The 19,153-nt window shown below is 34.3% G+C and overlaps 2 protein-coding genes across 3 annotated transcripts; both read left to right on the top strand.

Moving 5' to 3' along the window:
• The first annotated feature begins 1,125 nt into the window (after nucleotides 1–1,125).
• On the top strand, nucleotides 1,126–4,423 carry OR8K1C (olfactory receptor family 8 subfamily K member 1C). 2 transcript variants are annotated; one of them, XM_070228582.1, is made up of 2 exons: nucleotides 1,126–1,226; nucleotides 3,455–4,423. In XM_070228582.1, the coding sequence occupies exons 1-2, from the start codon at nucleotides 1,182–1,184 to the stop codon at nucleotides 4,421–4,423; spliced, it is 1,014 nt and encodes a 337-aa protein (XP_070084683.1). In that variant the 5' UTR covers nucleotides 1,126–1,181.
• Nucleotides 1,142–17,809, top strand: LOC138916795 (olfactory receptor 8J1-like). Its single transcript, XM_070230408.1, has 3 exons — nucleotides 1,142–1,226; nucleotides 3,455–3,505; nucleotides 15,860–17,809. Exon 3 carries the CDS (start codon nucleotides 15,880–15,882, stop codon nucleotides 16,825–16,827), a length of 948 nt encoding a protein of 315 aa, XP_070086509.1. The 5' UTR covers nucleotides 1,142–1,226; nucleotides 3,455–3,505; nucleotides 15,860–15,879; the 3' UTR covers nucleotides 16,828–17,809.
• Nucleotides 17,810–19,153: the final 1,344 nt, after the last annotated feature.

Raw genomic sequence — 19,153 nt, 5'->3', positions numbered from 1 at the left:
CTCCAGTGATGCCTTCCTCCCCCAGCCCCATTTCTTGGATCAGACTGCTTAAATCAACACCAAAAATTAATAGATTTCTAGAATTCTGCCAACTGTCACAGGGTGGCAACAGAATATAAAGCTATGCACTGGGGGACTTTGGGGAGAAGAAGAAAAATAAAAAAGGAAATTCACACCAGATGTTAGCTCAAGGCCAATCTTCTTCACCAAAAAAAATAAAAATAACCAAATGAGATCTGTAGAGATTAAAATACAATATTAGATATAAACAAATATCTATTGAATGAGAGTAACAGTGGATTATACACTGAAAAAGAAATAACTACACTTAAACATATCACAGTAAAGATAACCCCAAGTGAAACCTATGAAAAAACAAAATACTTGAAAAAAAAAAACATGAAAAAAATCTCAGTGGTCTGTAGAACAATAACAACCTACATAACTGTACATTTAAATATAGGTCCAAGTGGAAAGAAGAGACTGTATGGTCCAGAATAAACTTTGAAAGAAATGTTGGCCAGAGTTTTTTCCAAATTAATTAAAAAGAAAAAAAAATTCCAATGATATAAGAAGCTAAAATAATTCTAAGCAGAAGAAGTGGAAAAGGAAATTATGCCAAAAACACACCTCACTACCAAGTTTTAGAAAACCAATAATAGAAATCCTTAAAAATAGAGATTAAAAAATAGTTTATGAACAGATGAAGAAAAGATTTACCACTGATTTATTGGCAGAAACAATACAAGTCATAAGACATTGTCTTAGGCCAACTTATAATTATTTATCCAGCAAAAATATCCTTGGTTAATGGATGTTGTATTATCAAATATTGCATAATCTTTTTCTAGGAAGACATTCTTTTATTTACTCACATATTGTGTCTATATGTGTGTATAATATACCTAATATGTACATGATATTTTGTAACTGAGATGCTGACAAAGACATATTTATGATTTCCAGTGTTTAATGATATTATATAATTTATTTACTCAGACTTAGGCTTGAAATACTTTTGACTTTTCCTAGTGAGACATTCTGGGAATAATTAACAGATAACCAAACATTCACCCTCAGGTAACCATGTGCAATTTGTTTATCCTTGAATCAGATTAAAGCTTCCACAAAATGAGTCTCAAAGGGGTAGAAAAAAACTTAAATCCATTCTGCAACAATGGATGAGGATTAAAACAGTAGCAAACCAAAGCAGATTCTCTATCAAGGTGAGTAGGAAACACTGGTCTCTGAAAATTTCTCTGGGCATACAGCTTAAACTGGATCATCACCAAAGATCGTGAAGGGCATTAAACTCTGAAACAGGTTCTTCCTTTGCAATATGCTTTTCTTTCATCAATAGGATTAACATGTAAGACAGACCTGTTAGAGAGTCCCTGATACTCTGTGTGTGCATTTAGACCACTTTAGGTTTTAAATAAATTTACTGCTTCAGTCATCTATGTTAACAAGGATCACTGTCTATCTTTATTTACCTGGTGAAGCCCCTGTCCCACTTTCCATTTCCTCTCTTCTCAGGGTGACCTTAATAGAGAGGCAGCATACCTCTCTATTATGTTTATGAGAAAATATTCTGATGACACAATGATTTTATTTGAATCTTGACTCCACTGCTTACTATCCTAGTGACCTTAGTTAAGTTATTTAACACCCTGTGCCTCAGTTTTTTCAACTCTCAAATGGAAATGGTAACACTGTCTACTACCTAGAGTTATTGTGTGGATGGTATGAGTTAATATTTGTAAAGTGCTCAGAAAAGTGCCTGGTACATAACTGATTCTCTATCAGTGCTTGATATTCATTTGTGTTCTTTCTACCGGGCCTCTACATGAATCTCCATCAAGAAGTCGTAAAAAATAAGAATGGCTAAGTCCTTTTTATGCAGAAGAGGGATGTATGATTGGAGGATCATTAGAAGAAGTGATTCAATAAGCAAAATGACAGACATGGCAAATATGGACAAGATATTAATAGCAAAATTGTAAAAACATAGCATTAGACTTTGTATTGGGTAAGCAAGCTGAACTTACAGTGAAAAGTATTGAAATATGTATTTAATGATCAGAGGTTTCCTAATCACCACCTGATTCATCACTTCACCAACAGTTTAGAAAGTCTTTTTATATACATCTGGCTACTTTTAAACATTTTGTTTTTAAAGAATGACACGTAAACTAACATGTGTTGCCAATCTTCTTTTCTTCTTTTTCTTCTTCCCCAAATCTCCCAGTACATAGTTATAGATTCTAGTTGTAGGTCCTTCTCTTTGTGCTATGTGAGATGCCACCTCAGCATGGCTTGAGGAGCAGTGCAAGGTCCGTGCCCAGGATCCAAATCAGAGAAGCCCTGGGCTTCCAAAGTGGAGTGTGCAAGCTTAACCACTCAGCCGCAGGACTGGCCCCTAAACACATTTGAGGATTGTCAGTTATTTAAGGTTTATGGTTTAGGTGTAGATGTTTGTTTTATAAATTACTTGAAAATTTTAAAAAGTTGAAATATAATAGGTCTTTTGTCACACTTAAAATTATTTTGGGTCAAAAGAAATAGGTCATTGTAGCTGTATCAAAACAACCACTTCAAAATATTTTTCCCCTTCTAAAGCGCACTTTACCAAAGTTTCAATGAACGTGTGGTTTGCGTCAGTCTCAGCCTAAGGAAGGTGATACTATCAGCTAGGAATGCCTGGGGGCACTCAGCTGGGCCTGTACTAGTTGCGGCAAGCCCCCACAGATATGTCCCCCAACCAAAGCCAGCGTTGAGACTGGACTTTGTGTGCTAGACAATGTTGTGGTCGTCATGGTTCTTATCATGATTGTAAGACACACCTCAGCAACAGCCATCACGGAACCATGAACAAACAAAATTCATTACCTAGGTCATGGAGGGTACACAGCATAACTGGGGCCACACAGCGAGGTCACAGGTAGAGAGAGAGAGTATGGACCTGGTGTTCTGCCTTTATTGGGGGTGAGAGTCAGGGATTAGGGTTTTGCCCTGGGTTTACTCTTTATCAGTGAATTTAAAACATAAGAGCAGGGATTAATGGACAAGGAGGGAAAAACAGGGTCATTCAAGAAGTCAGCTATCTAGGTCACCCAGGGATTTTTATAAGGTGAAGTTCATGGGTGGATCAGCCTACCTCTTTATCTATTTATGTAGCTGACAATATGTTTATTAGAGATGAATATTTTTCAAATGGATGCCATGGCAATCAAAAGCTTAATAGCAGGCACTTACACTGTAATACAAAAAGCTAATTGTTAGGCACTTAGACTGCAATGTGAGTGTAGGTCTGTGTAGTTCTGGCCTGATGGGAAGAGGAGTCTGTATTTATAATTTGAGACAAAATGTCTCTATATCTCATAAATCATGTTTTAAATTCTCTTAGAAGATAGGATCTCAAATACAATAAGTATTGATTTTATACCTTACACAGGTTACCAAGATGAATCATATGGAGAACCAGAATCATACTGCAGTGACCAAGGTGACTGAATATATTCTCATGGGGATCACTGACAACCCTGGGCTGCAGGCACCTCTCCTTGGAGTCTTCCTCATCATATACTTGGTCACAGTGATGGGTAATCTGGGCATGGTTATCTTAACTCATTTAGACTCCAAGCTACATACTCCCATGTACTTTTTCCTTAGACATTTGTCGATTACTGATCTTGGTTACTGCACTGTCATTGGCCCAAAAATGATGGCAAACTTCGCAGTGCACAAAAATACAATTTCCTACACTTGCTGTGCCATCCAGCTAGTGTTCTTTGAGATTTTCATCATCACTGAACTGTTTATTCTTTCAGCAATGGCCTATGATCGCTATGTAGCTGTCTGCAAACCTCTTCTCTATGTGATCATCATGGCAGAGAAAGTGTGTTGGGGACTAGTAGTCACTCCTTATCTCTACAGTACATTTGTTTCACTATTTCTCACAATTAGGTTGTTTAACTCATCCTTCTGTGGCTCTAACATCATCAGTTATTTTTACTGTGACAGTCTACCTCTGATATCCATGCTGTGTTCTGACACACATGAATTAGAATTGATCATCCTGATCTTTTCAGGCTGCAATTTGCTCTCTTCCCTCTTCATTGTTCTTCTATCCTATACGTTTATTTTTGTGGCCATTCTCAGAATGAACTCAACTGAGAGGAGGTACAAAGCCTTCTCCACCTGTAGCTCCCATCTGACAGTGGTGGCTGTGTTCTATGGAACATTATTATTTATTTACCTGAAACCCAAATCCAGCCACATTTTTGATATTGATAAAATGGCTTCTGTATTTTATACCTTACTGATCCCTATGCTGAATCCATTGATTTATAGCTTAAGGAACAAAGACGTAAAAGATGCTCTGAAAAGAACTTTAACTAATCAATGTAAAATGTTCATTTAATCTGATCTTAATATTCCATTGCAAAGGTGGGTCCAAAAATCTTTGTATAATCTTTTGTCAGAGCAATTACAGCATCAAAAAGAAAGACTATTTTACAAAATTTTTTCCTCTTTTTCTAGACAGAAGACTTCATCTTATATCTCTGTGTACTCTTCTCCACTTCAATAGAATAAATAAACATTATAGCCAGATCATATAATTCTCAAGTGGCTTTCAAGGTCATATTTGTACCTATTTTATTTAGAAGTAAGGCAAGTCATATCAAATTTTTGGTGAAACTCAGACTTGCTGAGATAAAAATTAAATACTCACAATAGAGCAAAATTAACCAGAATATTAATAATATGTATTTTATCGCAGTCACTGTGTATTAAAGATAAATAAGATTGAATCATGAAGACTATGTAGGCTAGATAGGAGATAAGTAAATGTGTGATTATAACACGACATGAAAAAACTGATCTGATAATCTAGGCTAAATAGAAAATAAAACATACATTTCAAAAATGAGATTTTAAATCAGATTGCTTTAATATTTTATATCTCAAGGATACAGTGGGCCTTTGGGATAATTTTTCATTAGGGACCATGAAAGAAATATTGGCTAATTCTAGGTCCCCTTTGACAGATCATCACACTATAACTAATTTCAGTTTATGATAGCCTCTTGATAAACAAGCTAACTTTGAATTTGCAAAGTCAAAATAAATGAGTTATCTGGTCATCTACTGGAATGACATCACTGTTTTGAAAAACCTAGAGCAGTGGTAAATATTAAATGTAAATGATATACTCGAGGGTGAATTGCATTTTCTTTCATGTCTATTTGAATCTTTCATGAGTTTTATACACAATGACAATATTTTGCATGGATTCTCTGCTAACACAATGCTTCATTCACATTGTGTGCTCATCCAGCAAATGAATAGATTCCTTACATCTTAGTATTCTCCTCATTTGAATAAGTGTTTTTTAGATTTTTAAAACTATATAGACCACCTCAAGCATGCTTGTTTCCATCTACCCTAGTCTTCTTAGTGAAAATTGTGGGGAATTAAATCAGAGAATGAATCAGAGTCTCTTTATCCCAGACCCAAGAATTTTGTTTATTTTTTCCCTTTTTTAATGCACTGAAGTTTACTTTGTGACAGAGAGTTAATCTTAAGTGCTCTCACCACAAAAAGAAAAAAATAACTACATGAGGTGATGGATATGTTAGTTAGCTTGATTTTGGTAATCAAATTTCACAATATATACATATATCAAAACATCACATTCAAGGCCATTCCATTGGCATAGAGTTTAAGTTCATGCACTCTACTATGGTGGCCTGGGATTTGCAGTTTTGGATCCTGTGCACAGACCTATACACCACTCATCAAGCAATGCTGTGTCGGCATGCCACCTACAAAATTGAGGAAGATTGGCACAGACGTTAGCTCAGGGCCAATTTCCAAACAAAAACAAACAAAAAAATCGCAATGTACACCTTAAATATACACAACTTTTATTTATTGATTCTAAACTCCACAAAGCTGGGGGAAATTTTTTGAAGCAAAAAATAAAATAAAACATAAATTGAACACAATAAAAGAAATACAAAATTACATTCTCCAATCACATCAATTTGTTTATCACATTAGCTTTGGATCCTATCCCTAATCATATTTATTGTTATGAATAAATTTTATTTTATAGAGTAACATTTTATATTATACTGCATAGTCTTTTTGGTCAGGATATTTTTTTCCAGATTCTATCTTTTCTATTACTATTCACAAACCAAAAATAAAGTTAAATAATATTGATAGCATTTTCCAATATCATCTGCATAGAAAGGGCTTTACAGAAACATAATACATCAACTTCCCTGTAACTTAGTTACATGAAAAGTCGTCATCAACATCTTTGTCAGCCAATGCATATTAAATATTATTTTTAATACCGGCTTGAATATCCTTTTTAATATACAGTAGAGTATAGATCAATCACTGTGTGTTTAGACATTCTTTGATAAATATTTGATCGTTTGCAGCTTTTTATTTCTTTTACCACTATAAAAAGGGCTGTAATAAATAGCCCTGTGCTAATAACATGATATACTATTGCTTTTTATTTCTAAAATAGATGTATAAGGCTTCTTCCACATGCTGATATGCTCTTGGATCAGTGTTTTACAAATATCCATAATAGTCTGAAATAAAAAAAGAAAACACAGAGCAAAAGTACTATGCATTGTAACTTTTTGCCATCCAGTATTTTTTTTTATTTTCAAAGAAAGGATACTAAGATTTACTGACATATTTTCATTGTGTGATGATAAAATTGCAAAATGATTGTAATAAGTGGGTAGCATCACATATTTGAAATCATAGATACAACAGGAAGGTTTCTAAAACATTGCCTTCTTTTCTACAGAAAGTTTATAGCATACCAGACTTTACTGGGTAGGGCCAGTTACACTAAATGCCACAAAGCATATTTTCTCATCATCATTATGATGATGAATAATTTAGAAATAATGCTGCCAACCAACATGAAAATCCTTTAATATTTGTACACTCTCAAAATCTTCCCTGAGCTAGAAAGTTTAGGGTTTTTTTTGATTACTTGTTTTGACTCCATATCTAATTAATGCCTTGATATACCAAATGCTTTTAGCTAGGAAATTGGAATATATTTGTATTAATTCCCAAATGGCAATTCCTCCAAAGCTCTGATGACTCAATTGCATAAACTCAAGCTCTGATTATTTTTAAAAATCCTCAAAGTTGATTTCTTACATGGACTCTGCAATGATTTCTTCTATTCCTATCCCATGACTTCCTTATGAAGACAGCGAGATATACTCTTTCTTGAAGGGATTTTCTCGAAGAGTCCAAATTTCACACATGGAAAAGGAACCATTCTGGCTTTAAGATGATGGAGAGAGATGGCTCAAAAAATTATCTCTTTTAATATTTTATGCTAAGGTTCCAAATTATTCATCCCTCAATTTAACACCATAGTGTTGAGACCAAGGTGCAACTTTTAACGACTCAATTTTGAGTTACGGAACAAGTTTCAATATTAAAATAATTTAATTACTACTACCAAATGAGACTATTGTCATAGCAAACAGGTCTAGACTTAAGTTCCTTGTATACAATTGTTGGGGCCCAGTCCAGGCCACCCTAAAATATTCCCAATGTCGTATTGATTATTTTGAATTAAAGTTACTTGAAAAGCAGTTGACATCAAATTTTTTTAAAAAAGGCATTTTGACCCTCCTCTCTCTTCCCCGCTGAAATCAGGAGATAAACCTCCCATGTGAGAGGTGCTTTCCCTACATTTTTATCACCAGACTGGGAAGATCAGGGCAGAGAAGACTATATAAACAAGCATTGTTACTTGTTTACTAATTTACTACCCCAAACCCAGACTCTGCTTAAATTCCTTGCTAATAAAGCACCCAAACCTAAGTGTCTTTGTCCTGTCAAATCTTCACAAATTTATTGCTACTTTGCGTAAAAAGATATATAAGCTGCCTACTTTGTTTCCTCTCTGAGCATCATTTTTTATGATCTCCTCTGCATACATATTAAATTGTTTTTTCCTGTTGATCTGGACTTGTGTCACTTTTATAATTATTCTAGCCATAAGAACTCAAGATGGGTAGAAGGGGAAGCTTTCCTCTTCCCAACACAAACAAGATCCCCCATGTCTGCTTTCTGTCTGATTCTATACAATAGAGAAAAGATTCAGAATGGCTAAAGCATCTAGAAAAACAAAAAGTTGGAGAACTTATAATACGGATTTCAAGACTAATTGTAAATCTATAGTAATCAATACAGAGAAATATTCTATAAAAATAGTAAATAGATGAATGGAAAAGAATAAAGACGCTAAAACATGTGTGCATGTGTATGTTAAAATATCAGATAAGAAGCCAAAGTAACTCAAAGGGATCCAAGATATATATAAATATTCTTTAAAAATTAATAACGAAAAGACAAACACCCTAATGAAAATGAGGGAAAAGACTTGAAAAGACATTTCACAGAAGAAAATATGAATGGTCAATAAACACTTTAAAAAGTCCAACATCCTCAGTCACTAGGAAAATGAAATTACAGTGCCAATGAGATATTACTTCCCACCCACTAGTTTGGGTAAAATTAAAAACACTAGATTATCAAATACAAAGTACCATATCAGCTACTATGTTCAGCTCCTGAAATTATCATACGTTGCTGATTGAGTGCACAAAGATACTTCACGTTGGAAAAAAGTTTGGCAGTTTTAAGTAAAGTTTAACACATTACTACCATATGTCCCAAGAATTCCCCTCACGGATGCTAATGCAAAGTAAATGAAAACGTGTCCAGAAAAATATGTGTATATTAATGTTACTGGTGGTTTTATATATAATAGTACAAAATGGAAATATTTCAACTGTCCATCAAGAGATAAAAAGATGAATTGTGATATATAAATACAATGAAATATTACTCAGCAATAAAATGGAATGAACTGCCCATATATACAATAGCATGGATGAATTTCAATTACATTAAATTGAGCAGAAGAAACCACACATAAACATGCTACATTATTCCATTTGTATGACATTCTAAAACAAGCAAAATAAATCTATGGTAAGAGAAATCCTAGCAGTTGTGGTCTGGGCTATATTGTCAGGCAACTTACTACAACGAGACGTTGAAGAACATTTTTCATATTGGGAATACTCTCTCATTGGACGCAGTAGTAACGCAGGTGAAATCATTTTTCAAATGCCATCCAGTTACACTTGACATTTTATTGTAACTAAAAGATACTTTAATAATTTGGTGTTTTAAAAGAAACCAATGCAATATGACGTTTTTAGTACTATTTTTAATTCATTTCTCAGAAGCTCTTGAATTTCTATATAACCCATGTGGACAAAGTTTTATAAGAAATATAATATTATACTAAATATATACTTCTATAATTTGCTGACTACATTTCCAAACTATATATTTAATTTCCAGTATTTCAACATACTAATAATACTCTTATGAAGATTTTTGTATATTTTAATAACTTGTATTACTTATGCAGATTTCCAGGAGCAAGTTTGCTTCCCAATGAAGATATGCACATTTCAACTGTTTTTGGACCTAATGCAAGAGATTTAGAATAATTATTTTCCTCAGTTTATGACACTTTATCATTATTGAGCCAGGCAAAGCCCCTATCTTATCTTAATTTATTTTATATTCTGATTTGTTATGGACTGAATTGTCACCCACCAAATTCATGTGTTGAAACCCTAGTCTGCAGTACTTCAGAATGTGACTTGCATTAGGATATAGGGCCTTTAAAAGGTAGCTAATTAAAAAGGGGTCATTATGTGGGCCCTAATCTAATATGGTTGATATTTTTATACAAAGAGGGGGTAAGGGCACAAAGAGAGGCACTAGACTTGTGCACAGACCCAGCAATGACCATGTGAAGACACAGCAGGAAGGGGGCCATCTGCAAGCCAAGGAGAGGCCTCAGAAGTAACCTAACCTGCCAACCCCTTGATCTTGGCCTTCTAGGCTCCAACTGAGAAAACATATTTGAATTGTTGCTGCCATATAATCTGTGGTACCTGATTATGGCAGCACTAGTAAAATAATACATCTCTCATCTTTATTTCTTTATCCAGTCCACTCTACCACCACCAGTAACCATCCCAATATATTTAATGAGAATCTGTTTATTTTCTTCTGTTCTTATAAAACATAGATTACTCTTCCGTGTGCATGTGTTTATACTTTTTATAAATGGCATTATTCCATATATGTCAACTTCCATCTCTAAATTTAAGGCCTGTAGAGGAATATCTTGGACAAAAAAATAAGAAGACTTAAGCCTGAAGGAAGAGAATTTTCCCAGGGAAATTTGAGTACTACATAATTCTATTAGTCATAGGTTTGTTTAAGCAACACATATGCTAAAATCCAAATGATGTATAATTCTATTAGTCTTTGCATGGATAAAATGTATATTTCTATAATATTCAGCATTTAACAATGTGCTTTTTTGACAGGGAATTTATAGTCATATTCAAATATAACATAAGGTCTCCATTTTTAAATATTATGTTTGGTTCTTCTCTAGAAGGTATATTATCCATTTTTCACCTGAAATATAATCATAAAGAAAAGAATAAAATAATTTTTTTCTTACCTAATGATTGTTTTTCAGAGAACCCCTCCTCATTTCAATATCCACTTTAGCAAATTCCTTGAAATAATGACTATGCTAATTGCATTCTTTGAAGTAAAAGTGAAAGAAAAGGACAGTGGCATGATAAAATTACTATTTATCAATAGAGTTTGTTTCAGTTTCAATGTTAGGGCTTTGGTTTCCAACTCTTCAATATTGAAATTTGCAATAATGAATCTATGAATGCAAATGAGTTACTTTGAGAGTCACAATTTAATTACTGTGCCCCTTAGCTGTAATGAAGTTGAATTCACTTCAATAATGTAGGCTGATGCAACAAAGACTCACAGGGTGCCTGGTTGAACTTCCAGAGGAACAGCTTGTTAAGGAAGCATCCCCAAGGGGCATCATCCCCAAGGATGTAAAAGGCAATTTGTTGATCGTTAAATCACCTGTGCTTCAGAGTTTGGAACTTAAAGGTCTATAAAGTCCCATCAACACCCATTGCCACAGCAACGTGGAGAGTCTCACTAAGAACCTGAAACAGATTCTCCACTATAGGTGGGTAGGAATCACTTATCTTATTTTTGCATAATGGCCTTTAAAAAATCTGAAACTATACCTTAAAATGAGCCACTACACTTTTATTTTAGAAGGCACTGGATATTATATATAATCAAATAATCCAGTGTTTAATGTAAGGTTTGTTTTCAAGATTTACAACTGTTTGGGAGAACACAGAATGTTAATTATGATCCAGCTTTTATATTTCCAAATTAGAACTGCCATCTTTGTGCCTTACGTACTTAAATAAATTATATCACTACTGAAATAATGGACTTTTGCTCACTGAGATTGTTCATATCGTAGTTTTCTCCCACAATATTACCTAAAATGAAAACAAAATGTTTCATAGGAAATCCTGTGAAAGAAACCTGGACAAACAACTACCCAGACTCCAAATGATGCTCCTTTTTGAGAATATAACTCTAGACCACAAATTTTCTCAGGAAATTTTTCCATTCACTCTGAAAGCATACATGCAAGTGTATGTAGAGAAGCATGAGAAGTAATCAATGCAATAATGAAACACATTGAGATAAACCATCTACCTTATAGTAAAATAGTCCACCAACATTTAGTTGAGAAGATCTCAAAAAGAAAGACTTCTCTTTGAAGAAAGTCACTGCATAAATAGGATCAAGTCTTTAAGAAATGCAGACCTGTAGATTCTTGGTTTGATAGAACAGAATCTCTATAACATTCTTTAGGAGGAAATAAAACCCCGAAGACAATGTTGATTACCTAGATTTTACTTACTTCAACTGACCTAAAATAGGATGTTCCTAAATAAATTTATTTTCTTTATATTTTGTCGTATCATTTTATAATAAAAAAGTACATGGAAGCTATCTATGTACACACTTTTAAATGCTATTATTATTACTTATGAGCCATAAAACATTGGTGCTAATTTATAGACAATTCACCTATCTCTTTACCCTCCCTTTACTCATTAGTATTCAAAAGAAGATTGTAAATGCCTAGAGAAGTATCAGGAATAGCATGCTTAAATACTCCAAAATCAAGTTTTTCATCCTCATTTGATACTATGTTCATTTCCAGTTTCTGATCACATGGGGCCAGTGCTACAAATGGTGGCTAGACTTCTTTGAGATAATATGCCACCTCACAAAAAAGTGGAGTAATCTCAGAAGAGTCAATATGAGTAAAGATACAGATGGTCAGAGATGAAAATATATATGTAATGTATGCCTGGGAAGGTATTATGACTAGAAAGGAGATGTGGAACTCATTGTGGAATGCATGGAAAATGAGGCTAAAGCATATTTCAATTATCCTAAAAGATAGCTGAGATTACATGTCTTAATTATTCAAAAAGATTTAATGGCTTTCATTTGCCTGCCAGCTAATGTGAGACAATCATAACATAGAGACCAAGAAGGATACAAAAGTCAATAACAATGTCAATGAAAGCTTGACCTGAGGAAGTAGAAGAGGAGGATGCTTTGGACAGGAAAGTATTCATGGAAATCGGCACAAAACAACATATGGAGCTTTGAAAGAAAATTACAGGATGGATACATTTTTGTGATTTAAACTGGTTGCTTTTTAAAATTTATTATTTCAAGTTTAAAATAAAGTGTATAACAAGCAGCACTCTAGATTTCAGCAGAAATACAGGAGCTAATATAATTTGGAAACATTGTTTTGGCTGATAGTTGAAATGTTTGCCAAGGGAGGCAATCGAGAGACTAAATGCTGCAGACAAAATATTAAAAACTGCAAAGAGAAGACAAGATGAAAAATGCATAGGAGGGGACACAGAAATGATATCTTTCAGTGTAGTGTTTGGAGATAGGTAAGCTACAATCTCAAAACAGAGGGTTGTCTCTCAGAGGACAATAATGCAGATAGATTGAGGAATATATTAGGAACGTTTGTTTAACAAAGTTAAAAGATCTTGAAATAGATGAAAAACAATATGGTATCATCATCTAGGTTGAGGTTTCTTAGCTTTGTAAACCTAACCACACCTATGTGCTCCAGCCGTAAACATTAGCTGCCTAAATGATTGCTTAAATGTCCCATTAGCACTCTGAAAATTTAACTTATTCAAAATTTCACTTTGATCAGTCCATCTTAAATCATATCCTCTAATATGCAAAAAATATTATGGTCATTGACCCAATTGCAAAAACGTCACTGAAGTCTTTCTTGTTCGACCCCCAACTGTCATTCTCTCACATCCCTCTCACGTAATTCATAACATGAATTATTTAAGATATCATCTTGTTTCTGGTTCCAGCTGTTCAGTGTACCTTCTCTGTATGTCCACCTTCTCCAATTTGGCCCAAGTTATCATTATCTTATACTGGGAATCCTCAACCAACTGTTTGACTCATTTGTTTTTATTTCCACTCATAACTTCTATACTTTAAATCCTATAATTCATCATCTTCATAACAGCAAGAGAAAGCTTTTTAGAACTTAAAGCTGATTATGTTCCCCCACCTTAAAACTTATCAATACCTTACAATTCACTTAAAATAAAAACCAAATACTTATTTTGACCTACATTTTCTAATTCTAGCAATTCTCCACTTTCTCATTATTATCCAGTCACACTGGTCTCCAGTAAGTTTCCTCTCAAAAACAAACAAAAAAACTAACTTCTTTTCTACCGCACAGCAGCATTTTCAAGAAATACCCTTCTGCCTGGAACCTTGGAGGGTTCTTCCTGTGATTGATTAAATAGCTGGTTCCATGGCTTGTTTAGTTTTCAGTTCACATGTCACCCTCTCAGAAAGGCCTTGCCTTGACATGATTTGTGAAATAATTCTCCCAGGTTATACTGATGCATGTTTTTGTTGAATTTTCTTATTGTACTTACTACAATTTATAATCCTTTGTCTATATGTTCTGTTATCAGCCTTTTTTCTCTTCTATTATCAAACAAGAAGGCCCATGAATTGAGGAACAAGTAACTTATCTGAAGCTTGAGCGTTGTCTGGCTCAAATAGGAAATCAACAAATACTTGGTAAATAAGTAAATAAGAGGATGATTCAAAGAAACAGAGAAAGAATGATGTCTGGTGTCAGAAACAAACTGATATAATTTACTCAACAATGTTGGAAGATATTTTGGTCTTATTTCTCTAATTCCTTTTGCATTGTTACTTCATTCTTTTTTCTCACTGTAGAATAATTTTCTATTTTTCTTTCTGTTATAGCCTTTTTTAGGAGAGATAATGTGAGTAACTCTGGGATTTTACAATTCAGGCATCCATGATACATAATCTTAAAAAAAAATCACTTTATTGAGTTAAGATTGACAAACAAAAAGCTGTACTTGTTTAATGTACAAAACTCGATGAGTTTGGAGATAAGCCTACATCCCTAAAACCATCACCATGGTTTAGGCTATAATCATTTCCTTCATTTTCAAAAGTTTCCTTTTGCCTCTTTGTTTATTATTATTATTACTATCATCGTTATTATTTTGTGTGTATGTATACTTAAATTTTTGTTAAAAGGTATTTCTTATGTTAAATGCTGATATAGTCTTGACTCTCTGGCAGTGAAGTCCAAATCTTCAGACAAGAGACAATGACAGGACTTTTTGGGCAAGGTGCCCACCCTGGGAAACATCACTTGTGATTGGAAAGGGACGTAATTGATTTAGCTAGAAGCAGGTGACCATCCTTCTAACTCACATCTAGAAAAATATTCACTCATAGTATAACAGCTTACTGATTATCTGGAAAATACATGCAAGGGAATTATCATGGAAACTATAAAATAAGGACATTTAACATTATGGCAATAATGAAAAATATCAAAATGTGAAAATTATCAAGAAAAGACCAACTAAAACTTAAGGCCAGATATATTTTATATATTTTTAAAATAATGTTATAAAATTATATAAATAAAAATACTAGTTGAAAATAAATAAACAGTGGAAAGAATATGATGAATTGCATCAACTTGTGGGGCAATAAAATAGAGTTAGGAGATGGAAGCAAAAGTAAGTTGAATACACTAGAGCATAGTGCATGATGGAGATGCAAAAAATGATAACATTTTCACATATATCATTTTTTAGAAGTTGAAAAGAGAATCAGTAAACAGAAAAATACAGCTGAAGACGTGTATTCATATATTTTTGTCTGTGCTAATAAAGTTAAAAATGGGAAAAAACAGTTAACATATATGGTTGGTAGTATGTGCAAGTTGAATGCACATTGATTAGAAGTTATAGAAAGATTGAAGAAAGAAAATGGAGCAGGATTGTGGCTAGATCATCTATTCTTGAGAGAAAGCAAGAAATCTCAGAATAAGAAATCACAAAGCAACATTGAATTATATGGCACATGCAATTCCTCAAGCCTTTCTCACACTCAATGCAAGAGACATAAGACATGAATCATGACTTCTATTGTTTGCAAGCTAATAAGATACGCATAATTTAATAAAATTGTGAGGTAGTAAGTCCTCAAAATATGCATGATGGTGAACCATCCATTTAACTGACCATCTTTGTTTTTTCCATCTCCCAAATGATTGCAAGCTGTATTTATAAAACCTAGAACCTTGAGTTTAATAACTGGATTAGGTTAATAAAGGATTGCAGGAATTCTCACCCAAGGACTTGCCCTTGCCATCAAATGGCAGTCCTAGAAAAGAGTCCCTTAACGTTTGTAACCACTTCTCCTTTCTTTCTCCAAACAGATGAATTTCCAAACTCTTACATGGCTCCTGGAAATTTCACCCGGGTCACTGAGTTTATTCTCACAGGTGTCTCCGACCGTCCAGAACTCCAGATTCCACTCTTCTTTGTTTTCCTGGTCATCTATGGACTGACTGTGGCAGGAAATCTGAGCATCATCACTCTCACCAGTGTTGACTCTCGACTTCAGACCCCCATGTATTTTTTCCTCCGACATTTGGCTATCATCAATCTTGGCAATTCTACTGTCATAGCCCCAAAAATGCTGATCAATTTTTTGGTAAAGAAGAAAACCATCTTCTACTATGAATGTGCCATCCAACTGGGAGTCTTCTTGGTTTTCATTGTAGCTGAGGTCTTCATGTTAGCTGTGATGGCCTATGACCGCTATGTGGCCATCTGCAATCCCCTCCTCTACATGGTGGTGGTATCTCGGCAGGTCTGCCTTCTGCTGGTATCCCTCACTTACCTCTATAGCTTTTTCATAGCTCTTCTGGCTTCATCTTCTATATTCTCCATGTCTTATTGCTCTTGCAATGTCATCAATCATTATTTCTGTGATACCGTCCCTTTGTTAGCATTGTCCTGCTCTGATACTTACTTTCCAGAAACAGTAGTTTTTATATCTGCAGCTACAGATTTGTTTTTTTCCATGATTATAGTTCTTGTATCTTATTTCAACATTGTTTTGTCCATTCTAAGGATACACTCATCAGAAGGAAGGAAAAAAGCCTTTTCCACATGTGCTTCACATATGATGGCAGTAACGGTTTTCTATGGAACAATGCTCTTCATGTACGTGCAGCCTCCAACTAACCATTCAATGGATACTGATAAAATGGCTTCCGTGTTTTACACAGTGGTGATTCCAATGCTGAATCCCATGATCTACAGCCTGCGGAATAAGGATGTGAAGGCTGCCCTTTGGAGATTTCTGCCAAACTCATGCTGTTCTTTTAAATTAATGTGAATTTAGATCTCTATAGTTAAATGAAGACAAGATCAAGATAGGCTGTCATTACAGCAGAGAAAGCAAAAGGGTAGGTGGCTGACCTCCTTTCTTTACAAGTACTTAATCCTGTGAATTAAAAGGGGCTAGGATCAGGAACCAGTGAATTAAAAAAAAACGGAAACTCTAGAAGTTATCAGGTTAATACAGAAGCAAAGGATTATTTACTAACTTTGCCAAGGAGTTTGCAGGTAGCTAGATTGAAATAAATATCTCCAAGACTCAGGAAAGATATAAGTTAAAAAATTAAATAAGTTAAAACAGACCAACAACATATGGGTCAGAAAAGTAAGTCCATTTCTCCTATTTGGCTTCCTTTTTGGTTCCTGGATGTGTTTCGTCAATGAACCTTGAAAAACTGTAGTTGCGGTTGACCAAAAACTTACTAAAGCTAAGTTAGCAAAATTAAATTGACAGCTATATTTAAAACGAAACTCCCTAACACTTTCTTAATATCATTTGAATTACAAAAATACATTACCAATGAACTTATATTCTGAATGTTAACCAAAATATAATTGAAAATATTTTTATTTCAATTTATATAATTTATACAACATTTTTATGAAAGATACAGAGTGTGATTATTGAATAGGCTCTCCTACTGGGTATTATTTCATTGAAAATCTTCGTGGATTCTGTAAAAGTTTTTCTTTCTCATTGTTCTAAGTATCAGTCTTCTTTAGTGTGTATAATAAATGTACTGAATGGTATACTATTAGACGTTCAATGGGCCATGTTTGCGAAATTTCTTTACGTTATTGGAGGAATGCTTTAATTGATTTATAATTTTTTTCTGTTTTCTGATAGCATTTTGATCAGTGAGTGTGCACTAAAATCTACTGTACATCTTTGAATATATAGAGTTGACCATATTATATCTCAGATGTATCAAATGAGAACTGAGTTAACCAATGTAATATTAAATTAATGGAGTACTGTTTATGTAGTGCATGTAACCATCTTGGGCATTTCCAAAGCAGAACAATAATCCTTCTTTGAAATTAATTTACTAAAAATGTTTAAAACCCTAGATTAGTCATCTTCCTGGTACATGAAGAATATCCTAAAAAATATACTCAATTTCATTTGGGACGTCAAGTGGAACCAGAATGGTAAAACACTCAGTATAAATGTTCCAGTTTCTTCACATCCCCACTGGGTATAACACTTAGTATAAATATCATCAGTCATTCTTTTTTTTGAGGAAGATTAACCCTGAGCTAACATCTGCTGCCAATCCTCCTCTTTTTGCTGAGGAAGACTGGCCCTGAGCTAACATCCGTGCCCATCTTCCTCTACTTTATATGTGGGACGCCTACCACAGCATGGCTTGCCAAGCAGTGCCATGTCCACACCCGGGATCCAAACCGGCGAACCCCAGGCCACCAAAGCAGAACATGCGAACTTACCTGCTGAGCCACCGGGCCGGGCAACATCAGTCATTTTGATTAGCCACTCTAGTAGGTATGTAGTGGCACCATACTATGGTTTTAGTTTTCATTTCTTTAATAGCTGATGATACAGAGCATGATCACTCTATTAAATCTATGGCTGGTTTGCTACACTGTTGGTTATACAAACCAGTATTGTGGCCTCACACTATCTATAACTTCACCTTGCTGAGAAATCCACTGACATCGCAATTGTTTTGAAAACACCCATGGGCATAGGTTTTTTCAAGCTCCACTCCAGATCAAACCAGCCCATTTCTAGCAGCAAAGCTATAGATCCTGATGTCTGCCCCACAACCATATTCTAGATATTTACATAACTGATTTGATTTACTCAATATAAAATTGTGTTTAATTGCAGTTATGTTCATAATGGAAAACACTGAAAGCAATGAAATATCTTTCAATAGGTGAATAGATAAACAAATTGTGATACATCTGTACAATGGAATACAATTCAGCAATAAAAGGCAGTGAGCTATTAAGCCATAGAAAGACACTGATGAATCTTCAATGCATGTTGCTAAGTGAAAGAAACTAGTCGGAAAAGACTACAATATTCTATTTATGCAACATTATATAAAATGAAAAATTATAGAGATGGTAAACAGATCAGTGGTTGCCAAGGACTCAGTGGTGAAATGAAGGGTTAAATAGGTGAAGCACAAGGGATTTATTTTCCTGTAGTGAAGCTGTTGTGTATGGTAAGGTAATGGTGGATACATGACACTATGTATTTTTTAAATACCCATAGAGATTTATGGGACGAAGTATAAATCTTAATGAATGCAAATGTTGAAATAAATCATTTAAGAGGTAGGACAAGCCAGAAT

Source organism: Equus caballus, chromosome 12, assembly GCF_041296265.1.
Source record: "Equus caballus isolate H_3958 breed thoroughbred chromosome 12, TB-T2T, whole genome shotgun sequence".
Lineage (NCBI taxonomy): Eukaryota > Metazoa > Chordata > Mammalia > Perissodactyla > Equidae > Equus > Equus caballus.
The sequence above is the reverse complement of the archived record's forward strand: the minus strand, read 5'-3'. Positions and strand labels throughout refer to the sequence as shown.